Source organism: Poecilia mexicana, unplaced genomic scaffold (assembly GCF_051168715.1).
Source record: "Poecilia mexicana isolate PSO_F unplaced genomic scaffold, ASM5116871v1 scaffold_7, whole genome shotgun sequence".
NCBI lineage: Eukaryota > Metazoa > Chordata > Actinopteri > Cyprinodontiformes > Poeciliidae > Poecilia > Poecilia mexicana.
The window spans coordinates 25,395,803-25,412,377 of NW_028263376.1; the positions used below are offsets into that span (position 1 = coordinate 25,395,803).

Genomic DNA, 16,575 nt, shown 5'->3' on the forward strand with positions numbered 1-16,575 from the left:
TTGTCCCTGAGACAAGCATTGGCACAACAGTCAAGAAAGCAACACCGCAGAAGATAAATAGTAAGAAATTAACCTGTTAACTGTGTGTTATGTCCAAACAAGGAAAGGTTAGAGAAATAAAAACAGAGAAAAACAAGCAACAGCGGTAACTGCAGCCTTGAGAAGCTTCTGAAATAAATCCACTATATGCATTTGGGAAAGATTCACAAAATGTGGACTATGGATGAATGAAGCACCGCGCTCAGACAAGGGTCTGACTAAAACATCTTTTCAAATGAAAGACAATGTTGCATTTAATTTAGGAGTTTGAAGTGCCAGAGTCTGGAGGGGTAGAGGAGCGGCAGAAAATCTCAGCTGCCTGAGAACCAGTATGAAGATTCCTCAGTCCGTGGTGATATGGGGAGCTGTGAAATCTCCTGATGTTGGTCCACTGTGTTTTATCAAGTCCAAAGTCAGCACCACCAATTCCACTCATCTCAACCTAACAGAGATTCTGCTGAGTATTGTCCAATCTAGACTTAAAATCTAACAATGCAGACAAGCACAAGGCTACTATTAAAATAACTTTGGCTACAAACTTGGCATTTTTTAAGTATATATATATATATATATATATATATATATATATATATATATATATATATATATATATATATATATATACACACACAACATTTTGAATTTTACAAGAAATTGAAATTTTGGATTTTCATCATCTGTAAACCATGTTCATAAAAACTGACAGAAATAAATGATTGACGTATCAGTCTAGTGAGTTTCATATTTCTTTTATTGTTATTTCTCAGACATAAATTCACTTTCAATCATACTCTTATTTATTCAGATGCACCCGCGTATCACCTGAAGTAAAGTGATGGTGTGCAGGCAGACACCAACACTGTGTGGTGTCTGTGCAACCCAGCAGAAAACCTCTCTGTACAGCAGAGCCACGTCAAGAACTTCACAGAAACAAAACTATTATGAAGATAACTTTTTATATTAAACACGAGAATCACAGCACAGACATGACAATTTTCAATAAATGGAGATTAAATACTAAGAAATAAATGGACAATAAATGGAGGTTGTTGTATCTAATTTTTTTTTTCTCTTTCCATATGGAATCCTTTTCGGGCGGAATTTACATCAGAGGTGCCTTCAGCGAGCACCGATTCGTAGACTTCCTGTGTGGAACTATTACCCACTTTGCCCCAACTGTCGGCGTCGGCCTGATTGAAAAATATCGACCTGGAAGCGTCTAGATTTCGGCAGCCTGTTTTCAGATAGAGTGCCATAAAAATAATAATTAGGCCTACCGCAAGGGCCGTAAAGCACTCAGGCCTCCAGGTGATGAGATTGGCTTGTGTAAGCAGCGCACGGTGTGGATCTACTTGTCTTGATTGTGTTGGAGCGGTAACCTGATACACAGCCGGTGAAAATCTCCGACTCTGCCCTGGTATGGATGGGCTAATAGCCGCGGGTGCTTTATAAGTTTATTTTAGGTAATAGAGACGCTTGTTTTGTTACAGCCTTTTCCGCCCTCCTTTCTGTTCCCCCTCTTTCTCTCTCTGCCCACCCTCCCTGCGCAACTTTACCTTTGCTGAAATTCTTTGCTTCTTAAAAAGCTAGTCGTTGGAAGAAAGCGATAGGTATAGATGTGAAGCGCATGCGCTTTGAAGAATTTCTCTTTCTTTTCTTGTCGAGCAGCGCATCCGTGCAAGTACGGGAGAGGAGGCAACTGGAGCAGGTGAGAGAGAAGCGAAAAGGGGGAGAGAGAGCAGGGGAGAGAGGGAGGGCTAGTTTTCTGCACTTGAACGTAACCAGACGCACACATAGAGCGTGGGAGCACAAAGCACACGGAGCCAGCTAAAGACGCCGCTGTTTCACACGCTCTGTCCTCTTGGCACCGCGCGCGCTCGCTCGCCAAGCCGCACCGTTTGGAAGATAGGGGAAAGTTGTCTCTCTTTCTTTGGAGCATACAGCCTGGATTCGACCTTTTATTATTTTTTTTTTTCTGTCCTTTTCCTTTTTACCCCAGCAACTTGTTCAGCGGTGGACTTATTTTTTCTCGTGTGCAAACTTTTGACTCAGGCTGAGGGAATTATAAGAGCACTGCGGAATGGAAGGTAAATTGACAAGTCGTGTGTGGCGAGGATCACCGTGTGGATCTTTCTGCAGGTAAAGAGCGCTATGACTTGAGCGGCTGAAGCGGCTGGATCCCATGTGCATGAAATGTTTTTTTTTCCGAATGTTTTTTTTGTTTTTTTGTTTTGTTTGTTTCTGATGTAGATGAGGTTTAATTAGTGAGTGGCTTCACTCCAGACGTGAATCGACAAAGTAGGACAATCTACCAGTAGCACTTTGGCTTTTATTTAGTAATTTCTGCCGCATAATTTACGCACTGTAAAAGGAAGTAATTTCCTTTCCTTTCACTGTTTTTTTTATATATATATATAGATGCATGCATTTTTTTTTTCGTGCATTGAACTGTTTTCACCAGACTTTTAAGCTGCTATAAGCGCACGGAACGCTTTTGATACACTTGTGGGGCGATCCTGCACACTAAAAACTCGAAAACAGAAGAACTCTCGGCCTCATCAAGCACTTTTCCAAGAGATCCGGATATAAAAAGCGAAGTTTGCCTCCAGTAACCTGAAATCCACCTGGTCAGATCTGGGATTATTTCATCGATATCGTCTGCAGATAGTGGATTACTACTTCTAAAGCGCTATTCTCCCTGGTGAGTATATCTAGTCCCGCTTGACTCAATTTATACACGAGTCAGTGTTTGTTTTAATCGTCCTGTTTGGTTCCTGAATGAGAATGTGGATGTAAGTTCTTGACAGATGTCGTGTGTGTGTGTGTGTGAAACATGCTTTGAAAAAAAACGCACTCCAACTTGCTGGGACTGCTACCGGAGTGTAAAATAATAACAATAATAATGATAATAATAATAAAAACGAAATTGAGCAAATGTCACCCACAACTCATTTGTGACAACTGTACGTGAATGATGTCTTCAAAAGTTTTCTAAGCCTGAAATGTCACTTCGTGCTTTTTCCAAAATCAAATCCTTGCACCTGGCTCCCTCTCCTGGTTTTTAAGAAGCATCAAGGAGGAGAAACTTGTTCTTTAATCTGTGTGTGTTGAAATGTGTGCTTTAAATATTAACCCTAAACAGTACATTTGTGAAACTTTACTGAATGTTTTTTTTTCCTTTTCATGGCTACCTTTCGTTTTCCGTAAAAACTCCATGATGAGATGCAAGTTCTTATTGTAAGAACTTAGAATTAAATGTTGTGATGGAGAGGAGGAGGAAAAGTAGCTTAAATTAACTTTCCAAGTTTCCTAAAATATCGACAGAATTTGGGCCCTCAATTTCTTCAGCAGTGATAAATTGCCCCCGTTTTCTCAAGAAAGCAACTGATTATGGGGATTCTTCTACATGACAGTATTTTTTGTTCTCATGCGGAAATTTCTTCAGTTGGATACCTCTTGCTCCGACAAAAATTCGCAGCGCAGTCATTAGTCATCTGGCCAGGTCCTAGGAAACCTTTGCTCGGGTCAAATCGCTTCCAGGGGTCACTGGGCGCATGGATTTACACACCTTATGACGGCGGGGCATAATACTAATAATTTTAGCTAACTGCAATGAAATGTATATTAATGTTCAAATAAAATATTATTACTTTTTTACTTTCTCAAACGTTACGTTTTTCGTTCGTAATTGTAAAGTTTTAAATGAAGATAATTATAAGGGATATCTACTTAATTTATTTTCAGACCGGCTTCGTCTAGGGCATGAAAAACTCTACCTACTACTTTAAAATCTACGCAAGGCCTCTTGTTTCTGAACAATCACTGCTTTTTAAATGACGTTGAAAAAGCACAAAGAACAAGCTCACAAATTATTATTATTATTATTATTATTACCGGGCTGCACGCAAAACGTCCAAGCACACGCTGATGCGTGAGTCATTTTACATGCGTGCCGGAGGAAGTTGGCTTTTTTTTTTTTTGAGTTTTCGATTGTCTTGTCTCTCCCTGAATCAACCCTGAAAAATAAAAGGAACGTGTGGCAAATCACAACTCAATCCCAAAATTCACACAGAGCCTCAAGACTGGCACGGCTGCTTGGTTTGCAAAATAAGGGGCAATTATTTAGACTCATTTTCTGCCTGCGTCAAACTGCACCAATACCACGCACTCGTTCAACAATAGAGCTCGTTTCTCTCCCCCCACCCCGGACCTCCCACTCCCCTTTAAATGTGAGTTATCTTGGCCAAGGGGCTCCTGTTTGCCAGAAATTCAATGACCGAGAATTGAAATTGAGTTAAACTTTTCGCAGAATGACGACCTTAATATTCTTTAGATTAGCTGTACTTCCTACTGAAACTGTCTAGGAGCTATTATATATTTTTAATATAGAAATTTTAAAAGTTCAAATACATTTCTTGAAATTAAAACTATGATTAAAAAAAAATTGTTCTCACTTCTCAAAATCAACATGAAAAACTTCCCTCATAATACAGTCATAGAAACTGATAGATTTGATGACGGTTATACATAGAAACTCTTTTTTAATTTATTTTGTTTTTAGTCTGAGCATGTTGGTTTTAGAAATCTCATCTGAACAATTTGTACACTAAAATGCATCTCTATAAAATCTAACTTTAGGCCTTTCCTGGCTGCTCTCCGGAATGTGTCTGGGGTTTCATGACCATTGTTTCATCTCTGACTGCATGCCTGTCAGTCTTCTCTGATTCACACTCGCTGACTTTTCTGGCTCTGCAGTGCAAGCGCTGATGACCCCCTGGCTCTCATCACTTTCGCATCTGTGCTGCACATAAGCAAATTTAGCTAAAATTGTTACTTGACATGCACGTTTTTTTTTATTATTCTGAAACATGCAAAATGAGCAGAACAAGCAAAAACAACCAAACAAATTCACTTTCTTTTCTTTTGCAGATCTCTGGCAGTATGAACATGAGGCTAGGTTGGGTTTGTCGGCCAGTTTGCTGGCCCTGTGGCAGCTTGCTGGACTCCAGGCACTGTGTCTTTGCCCTCACACTCCTCACTCTCCTCATGCAGGTGGTCGTGGAGGCCAACTCATGGTGGTATGTAGACATTTCTGCTTATACGAGATTTCACTTTGTCTTACTTTGTCAGCGTTGTCCATTCGATCAATTTTTATTTGAATCTCAGACTTGTTTAAAAAGCTTAAAAGAAAAAATAAAAACACGATGGGGGAAATTTCTATTTAAAAATTAGATGTTTTTCTTTGCTTGGTTTGAAAGGCAGCCCGAGGTCTGTGTGTGTTTTTATTCCCCAAACTTGCTCAGCTACATTGTACAACATGCTGACTGTTGCACATAGCTTCCCAGAAATACAATTTCCCTGCAATTTTTAAACATTTTGCCAAACCAGAAAAAATGAATATTTCAGTCGCATTAAATGCTGTGGTTTAGAATTTAGTCCTCAAATGTATAATATAAATAGGAATATGCATGTGCACATTTGTTCCAGTTGAGATAAATCTCCACAAGGATCTTTTCACACACTGCTGTGCTGTTTAACACCGACATAAGAAATTTTATTGAGAAAATAAAAGTTTTCATCTAAACACTTTTGAGAACATTTCAGTTTATTACCACTATAACATTGAAATCTGAAATGTAATTTATTAAATAAGACTTTTTTTAATGTGGAAAAAGAGAAATAGCCAGATCAAAGCAAATGGTTTGCACAATGGGAGCCCATTATGGAATTAATTGGTACAAAAAAAAAAAAAAAAAAAGAAACTAAACTAATGGACCCGACTCGGCGAGCAGCGACATTAAAGTTCAAATACTGAGTCCGATTACAAACCTTCCTGAAGACTCTTTCATTACCAGGGATTTTTTTTACAGAGTTGACAAGGAGGCAAAAAAAAAAAGTCTGTGTGTCTTTCTGTTTCCTTTTAGAGAGAACTCACAGGTGTGAATGATTTAAGGGTGGATGTTGACAGAGCATCAATCTGCATGTGTGTTTGAGTGCTGAGAAGCTGCAATGATTTTTTTTTTTCTTTTCTTCCCCCTGCTATGTGCCTTAGTGTGTATGTATCAGTGTATTCATTCCCGTGTTCCCTCGCTGGTGAGTTTCCTCAGTTGATCAGGTTACACTGGGGGCTAATTGTGTCTCTCTGGGGTCTCAGAGATGGGCGGCTCTAATTGTCCTGTGGCCTGGAACCAGATGCTCACACTGGTGTTCCTCTTTCTGCTGCTTTACATTGGTTCTTGCCATCTTCTTGGGTACAGTCAACATCTGCTTCTTTTTTTTTATTTTCTGAATACAGCACTTAATTTAAATGAAGTTCCATATTTGGCACCCAAAAATTGTGCAAACCCTGAAGGCTCACACAACGAGGGTTTGAGAATTATTTAGTTTAAGTACTTTTGATGTCAGTAATCTGCTTTTTTTTTTTTTCTTTCCTGTTAAGTAAAAGCTTTAAAACTAAGACTTTAAAACTAAAACTGAAGCAACATTCTCTTGATGCATGATTGGGGATAGGCTTATAATTTTGTTAGATTCAAGACGAATACATCAGAGCATTTATCGCGATGTTGTTTCCAATTACACTCTGAATAGTTTTTGCTCTCATTACCCTCTAAATGTTTTCAGAGCGTAGTGCTTGAGCTCGCATGAAGAGATTTTACTTGTGGCACTGACTAAATGCCTCTCATTGCAATGATTTACATACCTTTCTCAAAGCCAATCAAGTGAAATCAACTGCTGATCACGGCCTTGGCCTGTGAAACCGCCATACATCTGTTTCAGTGGCACTTGAGTGAAAACACTGCACTGTGTGTCCCACCACCCCCAGGTCTTTGGCCATGAACCCTTTACTGATCCCAGAGGCCTACATCATCGGGGCCCAGCCTCTGTGCAGCCAGCTGGTGGGTCTGTCTCAGGGCCAAAAGAAACTGTGCCAGCTTTACCAGGACCACATGCAGTTTATTGGCGAAGGTGCCAAAATGGGGATTCGAGAATGCCAGTACCAGTTCAGGCACCGGCGCTGGAACTGCAGCACGGTGGACAACGCCTCTGTTTTCGGACGCGTCATGCAAATAGGTAAGAAATTCTTTGACTGTTAAACAAAAAGGAAAACACAGGAAATGCATGCATGAAGACAAACTGGACAGATTTAGTTCCAGCTGTAGCTACTCACCAGAGTGATGTACATATGAGCTCATGGTGCCTTGCAAAAAAAAAACAAAAAAACATTCATACACTTTGAACTTTTTGGTATTTTGTCACGCCACATCCACAAACTTCTATGCATTTTCTTGTATTTTTATGTGGTGGACTAAAAGAAACAGTATAATAATTATGAAGCGTAAAGGTAATTGAATTTTATAACATTTTACTGATAGAAATCGGAAGTGTGGTGTTCTTTTTTTTTTTTTTTTTTTTTTTTTTCCCCCCCAGCTCCCTTGAATACTTTATAGAAAAACTTTGAGCTACAACTAAAGCCCTAAATATTGGGGGGTACCTATTTACTAACTTTAATAAGCAGCTCAACCTCTGCAGATTGTGTTGAGACCCGTGAGTAATTTTAAAGTTCTGCCACAGTCTCGATTGGATTAAAGTCTGAACTTTGCCTAACATTCTGACACATGAATATTCTTTGATATGATGTACCAATAGAAAGGGAATATCTGGCTTTGGTTTTTATCCCTTCAGCATGATACTGCTGCCAACATGGAGGTACGAGAGTTGGTTTTCTAACACGCACACATTGTTTTACATTCAAGCAAAAAAAAAAAATGTTACAAATTTAAGTCATCTGACCCGAGCACATTTTTCTATATATTTATAGTGTCTCTGACATGGTGTGCACCAGACTGTTAACATAACCTTGTGGTGCCTACTTTTAAACATACCTTTCTTACACCCACAGCAAAGGTCAGATTTTTGGAGATTACAACTAATATTTGCCTCGTCAACTGATTCTCATTCCTGAGAACTATGTCTCTTTGCACCTCCTCCGGAGTTAAAGTGCAGACAGAAATGTTACAACCTTTGGACATTTTGATAAACTCACTCTCCAGAATTTTTCTAGAACTTTACCCTTGTCCCCTCTTGTTTGTGTCTTTGTTTAGGGGACATGCTCACTGATGTCCTCTAAAGACACAAATGTCTTTAGAGGACATGGCAGAGCAACTGTAACTATATTGAGATTACATTATAAACAGGTGGACTATATGCTCAGCGAAATAGGCAACTTTTGATGGCGTTTGGTTACATTACATTTAACGAAGGGACATTTGAGTAAAAAAATGTCTGAGCACAAAAGTAGGCCACACTTCGAAGATTTCAGTAATTAAAAAAAAAAAGCAGAAAACCATGGATAATTTTATTATTATTATTATTTTATTAATAGGGTGTTATAATTTAACACCCTATTGTGTTGGTCTGTTGAACATGTTTTGAGGTTTTTAAAGAGTATGAGTACTACTAGTTAAGAAGTGTGAAGTAAGATTTCTTTCCCGTTTTTTCTTTTTTTTTTCCATTATTCATGAACTGACCTCCTTTTTAATACATATATGCCTGTGTGTGTGTGAAATGCATGGGGTTGATGATTCTCAGCAGCTGAGTGAAGGGAATAGTTGGTGGGTGAGGTTGCTGGATAAATCACATGTGGCTTTGGCCCACAAAAGCAGCCCCTGACATGGAGCAGGAGGGAGGCAGAGAATCTGCTTTCCCCCTGATGAATGGGAGATGGTCTAATACACACACATATACATACACACAGTCTGAATGATTGCTTTCTGCCTGTATTTAAACATAATAGGAGTGCAGTGAGTGTATGCTCCAATACATCAACTTGTCAGAGATTACAGTGTCTGTGTGTGCTTATAGATGTATGAGGAGTGGAATCAAATGGTTTTTGCTAACTTAGTTTTGCTTTCTTTTGCTGAACTTAAACCCATTTGTGGATTAACTGCATTTGGTTTAGTTTCCCCATCAGTACTTAAATGCTCTCTAAGTGTAATTAACATAAAACTATCAGTGTTGTGATCTCCGCAGACTTGCAGCAGTCTTGACAGCTTTAGTCGCAAAATGCTTTTGGATTTCATTCGGTATTGGTTTTGATTCCAGTCATTGCTTGTGGTGGGAGAATTTATATAATTTATCTTGTGCATTTTTTTAACAGCCTGAATGTTTTATACAAATTAGACAAGTAAAGAAAAAACTGATTTTGCCACCCAACCACAAAACGCTTTTTGTCCATCTCCAAGTTGTTAATTTCTGCCCCAATATAAAATTTGATGCATTCGTTTAGAAAAGCACACAACTTAGACTGTAAACCAAAAGCAGTAGGTCAGATTAAATTAATAAAAAAAAAATAGTAGTGATGGAAATGTGAAATGAAAATTACAGCAGGCGGTATTACAGCGGTATCTCCGCCACTCTCGGTTTTCCACAAGGACGCAGCAAAGGGCTGTGTCCTTAATAAATCTGCTATTCAGGACGCATGCCTGCGTGTCCAACGCCAAATCATGGATTTATTCACGTCGAACTTACGTGCAGCGGCTATTGATCTCTTCTGCCAGATCGATAGCCTTCAACTTTAAAAGCTGCATCATATCAACTTCTTTGTGTGGTTTCCATGATGACGGGGTATGAGTTTGAAAACATTTCTCCGTCTTGCCTGCTGCTAGCATGTGCTTGTTCTAAATGAAAATCGGCACTTTCTTTTCTGATTTCCAGTTTTGACTTCCAGTGATTCACTTCCTGATAAAGAGCCCCGTGGCATTTTTTTTTAAAGATGCAGCATCTTCTACATTTACCAGCACAAAACTGGGAAAAGTCTTCCTATATAAATGCATGTTTGATTTCAGTCTTTGAAAAATAGCTCATCTCAACACCTTAACCAACTGATCCACTGTTGAATTAGCCTCTCCAAATACAATGTTGAGGGTTAATCTTCTATTGTGATTTTGTTTTAACATCTAAAACCAGAATTTATTTCATTTGCATTAAATTAGTGGAACACTTCTGACCTTTATTCCACAAGTGAGTCCTAAATGAAAACTTTACACGCTGCCAGTCTTTCAGCTCCTGTCCTCCACAGCATTGTCTTGGTCCACTTTGGGCTGGATACACACGTCCTCCTCTTTACAGTTGTCTGTGTGAAAGCTTTAAAACTGAGCAGCAGAGTGAGACTGTGTTCAGATTTCCTCTTTTTGGCGACTTTGCTTGCTCGGGGTTATGGTGCATGAGCAGCTCGGAAGATTAGAGTTCATCTGTCCACAGTTCCACTATTAGGTCAATATCCTCATGGTGGATTAAAAGTTGTTCACAACTAATTAATCCCCCAGGAACTCTGATCTTATCTGCCTCAAAGCGTTCTTTGAGACTTGACAAAGGAGTTCTTCAGTGTGGTTGTTTTCTATCATTTATAATATTTGTGTATTTTTCTTGCTCTATCTTTTTTTTTTTTTTTTTCTTGACCCATCTCCCTTTTCCTCCCATCTGTTGTTGTCATTACCGCTCAATCCCTATAGATTTGGCCCAGTAAGTATATGAACCGTGCATTTTTATTGTGCAGCAGTTCTTGTCTTCTCATTCTACCAAGCAGCTTTATAGTTTTTCCTTTTTCACCTGGTTCATTTTGAGCTGCTATCTTATCTTAGTTTTCTGTACTTGTCTGTGGCTTTGTTGGAGTGACGATGTATACAGTCCATGTACATTTCTGTATCTCCCTCTTGTCTGCATAGAGGAAATGTTGAGGGGAGAAAACATGGAAGTTAATGAACGGTGGCTCCAGGATCACTCACTCATGAAAGACAAAGCAAAAGAGTCGCTGTCACTTTTAATTTTGCTCAAACGCGAGTGGCTTGTGAAGAGGGATCTCTGTCACTTGAGGGCGCTGTGTTCTCTCTGGCTGCATCCCAATAACAGCAAAGCAGATTACACTGTTCAACATGCTGTCGGATGACGAGCCTGCGTTACTTGGCTGGAGTGCTTTGTAATCTTAAGTGTATGGTGAATGCTGTCAGATGACATCACATCTCACAACACCACACACACTCTTAAATCAGAATGAGATGCCTTTAATATTGAATAGACATCAATGCTTAAACTCCAAAAGTGGAGACGGGGCCTTGCATAGTATTCACACCGCTTGAACTTTTCAGTATTTTTGTAACATTTCAACCATAATCTTAAATCATTTTCTTGGGATATTTTAGATCAAACAAAACAAAGTAACACATAGTTGTGAAGTGAAAGGGAAATTACTTAATGTCGTGTAGAACCAGCTTCCACTGCATATACAGCAACAAGTCTCTACTGACTAAAGCACCTTCTGTGTCCTCTTTATGGTTTGTGGCATCTTGCAAATTGGACTTCTAATGACATTATTGCAACATGGCTTTCTTCTTGCCATCTTATTTGGTATGGCATCCACACCTAATAGTTTTTGTGTTCATAGATGCCTCTACCTGTGCTGTGGGTCTTTGTAGCTTCCCTCATGCTACCATGGACCTCTTTGCGCATTCTCTAAATGTTTTTCTGCTCTGGCCATTCAGTTCAAGTGGATGGCCAGGTTTGCAGTTGTGCGGTACTCTTTCCATTTCTGGACGATCAAACAGGTCTCCATACAATGTGCAATGCTTGTAACCATGTTTTACCACCAAACCTGCTTTGTTTGCCCATTTGCTTGCTAATGTGCACACAAGGAGGCTCTATTTACAAAACAGGAAACTTCTGAGGCAGTTGGTTATGCTGGAGTATTTTTAGTGTCGGAGTAAAAGGGAACAGACTGTGCATACACACCAAACCTTTTATGTTCTTAATTGGAAAAAAAAAATAAAAAAATCAATGATGTGCTACTTTGTGTTGAGATATCACTTCTATACATCATGTTCTTGGGTTGTGACGAAGCATGGAGAAGTTCAGTATAAATATTTACAAGGCAATATTATTCAACCTACAGAGTAGCATTTAGATGTTCCTCTTTCAGCCTCAGTATGTCAAATGTGATATGATGCTTATGTTTTTGTATCTACAGGCAGTCGGGAAACGGCGTTCACCTATGCCATCAGCGCAGCAGGGGTGGTGAACACAGTGAGCCGTGCCTGCAGAGAGGGCGAGCTCAACAGCTGCGGCTGCAGTCGGGCCGCTCGTCCCAAAGATCTTCAGAGAGACTGGCTGTGGGGCGGATGTGGGGACAACCTCAACTACGGCTACAGGTTCTCCAGGGAGTTTGTGGATGCACGCGAGAGGGAGAAGAGCTATCCGAAAGGCTCGTACGACAGCGCAAGATTGCAGATGAACCTTCACAATAATGAGGCAGGAAGGAGGGTAAGGCATCACCTTTTACATTATCCGATAAGAAACAAGTGTAAAAGTTCTCAAAGAGTAAAGCAGACTTTTAGAAGTGAGACAATCCAGGTCCGTAAAACAGATTCTGTATGATCATCTGTTTAACAGCTCTGTCTGTTCACTCCCCACGTAGCTTTGATGTGTATGGGGAGAGGGAGTCGTTGGAAACGGCTCTGGGGTTTTTCCTTTCCAAACATCTTGAATCAACCTCAAAGAAAGCATCGTGCTTGATCTCTTTGGCCAAACTGTTCCCTTTCAAGTTAAACAAATGAGTGCACATTTTGTGTTGTGCACCTTTGGAGACTTAGACAAAATAATGATGCCCTCAGAAGAAAAGTGATCCCTGATGACAACAGCAGCATCTTTGATTGCTGGAGAGACAAGATACAGTGCAACCCTTTGGGGATGTACAGTGCCTTACAAAAGTATTCATACTTCTTAAATGTTTTGCTTTTTATGTCAAATTACAATTGTTGGTCCTAATGTGATAAATGAAAAAACCATTACTAGTATCAAAAGCAATAGACATGAGACCTAGAGGATAAAGGTTGTGGGGGTTTTTCTCCATACCCCTTCTACCCCTTTCAAACACACACGCACTAAAAAAGAAAAAAGGACTGGAAAGCATTCATATTCGCCATCTGTGGAGCGCTTTGTGGAACCACATTGTTTTGCTGGGAGGGAAACTCTGATCTCTGAGCAGCTTACCTGTCCTCATGCCTGTCCTTGGGGTGGTTTGCAGTTGTGCCATATTCAATTTTTGGATAGTACATTATGATATTCATAGCTTAGGATATTATTTTATAACCAACCGTACCAATGTCTATATAACTCCCACAGTCCTAGAACCCCTGTGTGCGGTCCCGGCGGGGTCACACTGACCCTGTGTGCGCTTTAATAAGGTTTTTGTTTTTCTCGTGGTTGCGGGAACTGACGAGCTGAGGGGACACCCCATCACCCTGTCAGTTGTCCAGTCATGCCATCTGCCTTGCTCTTCCTGAGCGTTGAGCTAGAGGGTTAAAATGAGTCGGCCTTGAAATAGGAAACTCCATGTCTCAATGATATTTACCTGCTTAGGTAAAGTTGAAATAAAAAGAGTTTAAAATTCTACACAACTTCATCCTTGTCTAGTGTGTGCTCTCATTTTCCTTAAGAAATCATTTAGATTATCACAGTACAGCGTATTTGTTCGGATTTATACTAATTAGCTAAATTTTGAAGGTTGTTGGTTGCAATCGATTTTATTTGAGTATCAAAGTAAAGAGAGCTTACGCATGTCATAATTTTGTTAGAAATTACATAATCTTTTTTTTACTTCCATTTCACAAAAAGGTTCTAAAAAATATTTAAAAAATACTAAATTTATTGGTTGCAACAAGACGGAACATTCTCAAGCGCGGTATGCACCAATACACTCTGAACTTGTTTTCTGCAGGGTTTTTCAAATGGGAATGACCACTTGTACCCACTTTTTCATTATTATTATCTTTTTTATTCTTCTCTAAGGCGGTGTCAAACCTTGCCGATGTGTCGTGCAAGTGCCATGGTGTGTCTGGATCCTGCAGCTTAAAGACCTGCTGGTTGCAGCTGGCTGACTTCCGTAAGGTGGGCGACGCTCTGAAGGAGAAGTACGACAGCGCAGCAGTCATGAAGCTTAACTCGCGTGGCAAACTGGTGCCAATGCACAGCAATTTCAACGCTCCGACAAGCAACGATCTGGTGCACATCGACCAGAGTCCAGACTACTGCTTAAAGAACCAAAGCACCGGCTCCATAGGCACGGTGGGGCGCCTTTGCAACAAGACGTCAGAGGGCATGGATGGATGCGAGCTGATGTGCTGCGGCCGAGGTTACGACCAATTCAAGGCAACCCTTGTGGAGCGATGCAACTGCAAGTTCCACTGGTGCTGCTATGTGAAGTGCAAGGTCTGCACCAAAATTGTAGACCAATTCGTCTGCAAGTGATGAAAGACCCGTTGCCTTGCGGATGATGGTTGTACATCTGTGTGAATTCATGAGCTGTGGAACACAGGATGGAAGAAAGAAACTATATAAATTATATTTATAGAGTTAAACAATTATGTCCTTTGCAAAAAAAAAAAGAAGACCCTCTTAAAAACAAAACAAAAAACTTTTCCTTTTTAGAAACCAAGAGTATTGTTAAATATTTATTTCCAGATTGCTATGTTTTTATTCTGGCCCAGTCAATATTGGCTACTTTTTTTTTTTTTTTTTGTCTGAGTTCTCTAAAACTCTCAACCTCTTCATCCCCTCTTCCCCAGAGCAGTTTTGTTTTTTCACTAGGAAACATAATTCGTCTTTGCAAGTGGCTCACACTAATGGATGCTGTCTGCAAAGCTAAGCTTGTGCCTTCCACTTTCTAACAAAAGTGGTGTTTGATGTTGTCTCATAATTGGCTTAGACATTCTGATGAATTGGTCATGAACTGGTGGGTTAAGGTGTTTGTGTGCCGAGTGCGAATCTTCACAGGGCCAGTTCCAAGCCAGAAATCGCAATCCTTTACCTGTCGCTTCTTTACACATGAGGAGGAACAATTGAGATGTTTGCCTTTTGTGAATCCTTGCATTAATGACGGAGGGCTACAGTGAAATGGCTATTTTTTAATCTTTTTTTGTGGGGACACTGGGCCTTTTATTAAGTTGTCCCAGAAGCCTTAACGTTCCCCAGGTGCTGGCCCTTTTTTCATTATGCACTTTGATGCACAGACTTTAACCTGTCTGTATGTGTCTCTTCAACTGTTATCCATATAGTCATATCATAGTCTCCTTTTTTCCATATTAATTCAGATTATCCATTTAACACTATTTTACAGTACTTATCATGGTTCATATATATATGGGCAATGTCATGGTGAACAATGGTGAAATATTAAGCGCTCTCTGTAAATAGTATAGCATAGTCTATCCAGCCAATCAATAAACTGTATTTATTTTTTTTAACCCAATCTTCCTTTAAGCTTAAAGAAAAGTATTGTTTCTATAAACAGATGATTAAGGTTAGTTTTAAGGTCACTTTTCCAAATTGTTGTTTCTCACTGACACATGGCGCTTCACTGTTTTTGTAAAGGGAAATGCACCTTATTGTTCAGAAACAAAACCTTTCGCTCACATTTGGCTTTACAGCTACACCATTATTATTTTTTTCCACAGATGTTCAGATTTTTACTTTACCACAGATTTCCACCATGCTATGGTCCCTGTAAGGAGTTTTTTTTTTTTTTTTTTAGGCGTATTCCAACAACCCAACAATGTGTATTTATAAGCTTCTTTTAATGAATTTGAGGTTTGTTGAACTTAATGTGTTATAGTTGCTATTTTGTTACTTTTTACAAATTGGCTCAATGCTCTTCTTTCAATAAATATGAAATGTAAAACAAGCAGAGATGTATTTAATCCCATTATTTCTTTAAGTTGTCTCTGCCTTTTCGGTTTTCAGCTTGGAGCGTTTTCTTCCTTCTATTACATTGATCAGCCTTTAACTTGGGTTGAATTTTCTGTGACATTCAAACACAAAAGTCACAACATTATTACACTTTTGTCACAAATTTTATGTATGGCATTAAAACCTTTTTACATAGAAAAGGGTGGCAAACATTGCATTCAGCTCATCTGAACTAGTACTTTGTAGAGCCTCCTTTTTTCTGGAGCTCTGGGTACATGTTTTTGGGGAAATCTCTCCAGCAACTTTGCACCTCTGGAGACTGACATGTTTACAGATTGCTCTTTGCAAAATAGCTCAAACTCAAAGAGAGTTAGTGAACAGCATTGGATTATTTATTGGATTAAGGTCTGGATAATGTCTCATGTGTCCGTGTGTGGCAGATTGATTGACTGATGGCCTGTCTTGGCCACACTCTGCCTCTGACCCACTGACCACTGAAGATAGAAAATTCCTAACGAAAACCCTGACCCGACATTGATTAAGCAGATGTAGACAATGGGTGGATGACTTTCTATTCCTTTCCTTTTCCTTTTGAATACAAAGCTGGTGTAACACAAAAATTCCAATAAACTTAAAGTTTAGGCTCTGTATTGTCTGATATCAGCCCTAGTATCGTATCATCACAATAGATTTTAATCATTTGACCCCTTTGTGAACCAAGATGCAATCTTTGTGGAATAAACTATCTTTTTAAATAGGTTATTGGATCCTATAAAAATGTGAAATGGTCTTTAATTTTTT

At 39.4% G+C, this 16,575-nt stretch overlaps 1 protein-coding gene across 2 annotated transcripts; it reads left to right on the forward strand.

Moving 5' to 3' along the window:
* Positions 1–1,284: 1,284 nt before the first annotated feature.
* On the forward strand, positions 1,285–15,769 carry LOC106907423 (protein Wnt-5a). 2 transcript variants are annotated; one of them, XM_088007323.1, is made up of 5 exons: positions 1,285–1,747; positions 4,969–5,117; positions 6,863–7,110; positions 12,059–12,351; positions 13,879–15,769. In XM_088007323.1, exons 1-5 carry the CDS (start codon positions 1,667–1,669, stop codon positions 14,335–14,337), a joined length of 1,230 nt encoding a protein of 409 aa, XP_087863449.1. In that variant the 5' UTR covers positions 1,285–1,666; the 3' UTR covers positions 14,338–15,769. The 2 variants fall into 2 exon arrangements, with proteins under 2 accessions (XP_087863449.1, XP_014828595.1); XM_014973109.2 differs by lacking the exon at positions 1,285–1,747 and adding an exon at positions 1,870–2,740.
* Positions 15,770–16,575: the final 806 nt, after the last annotated feature.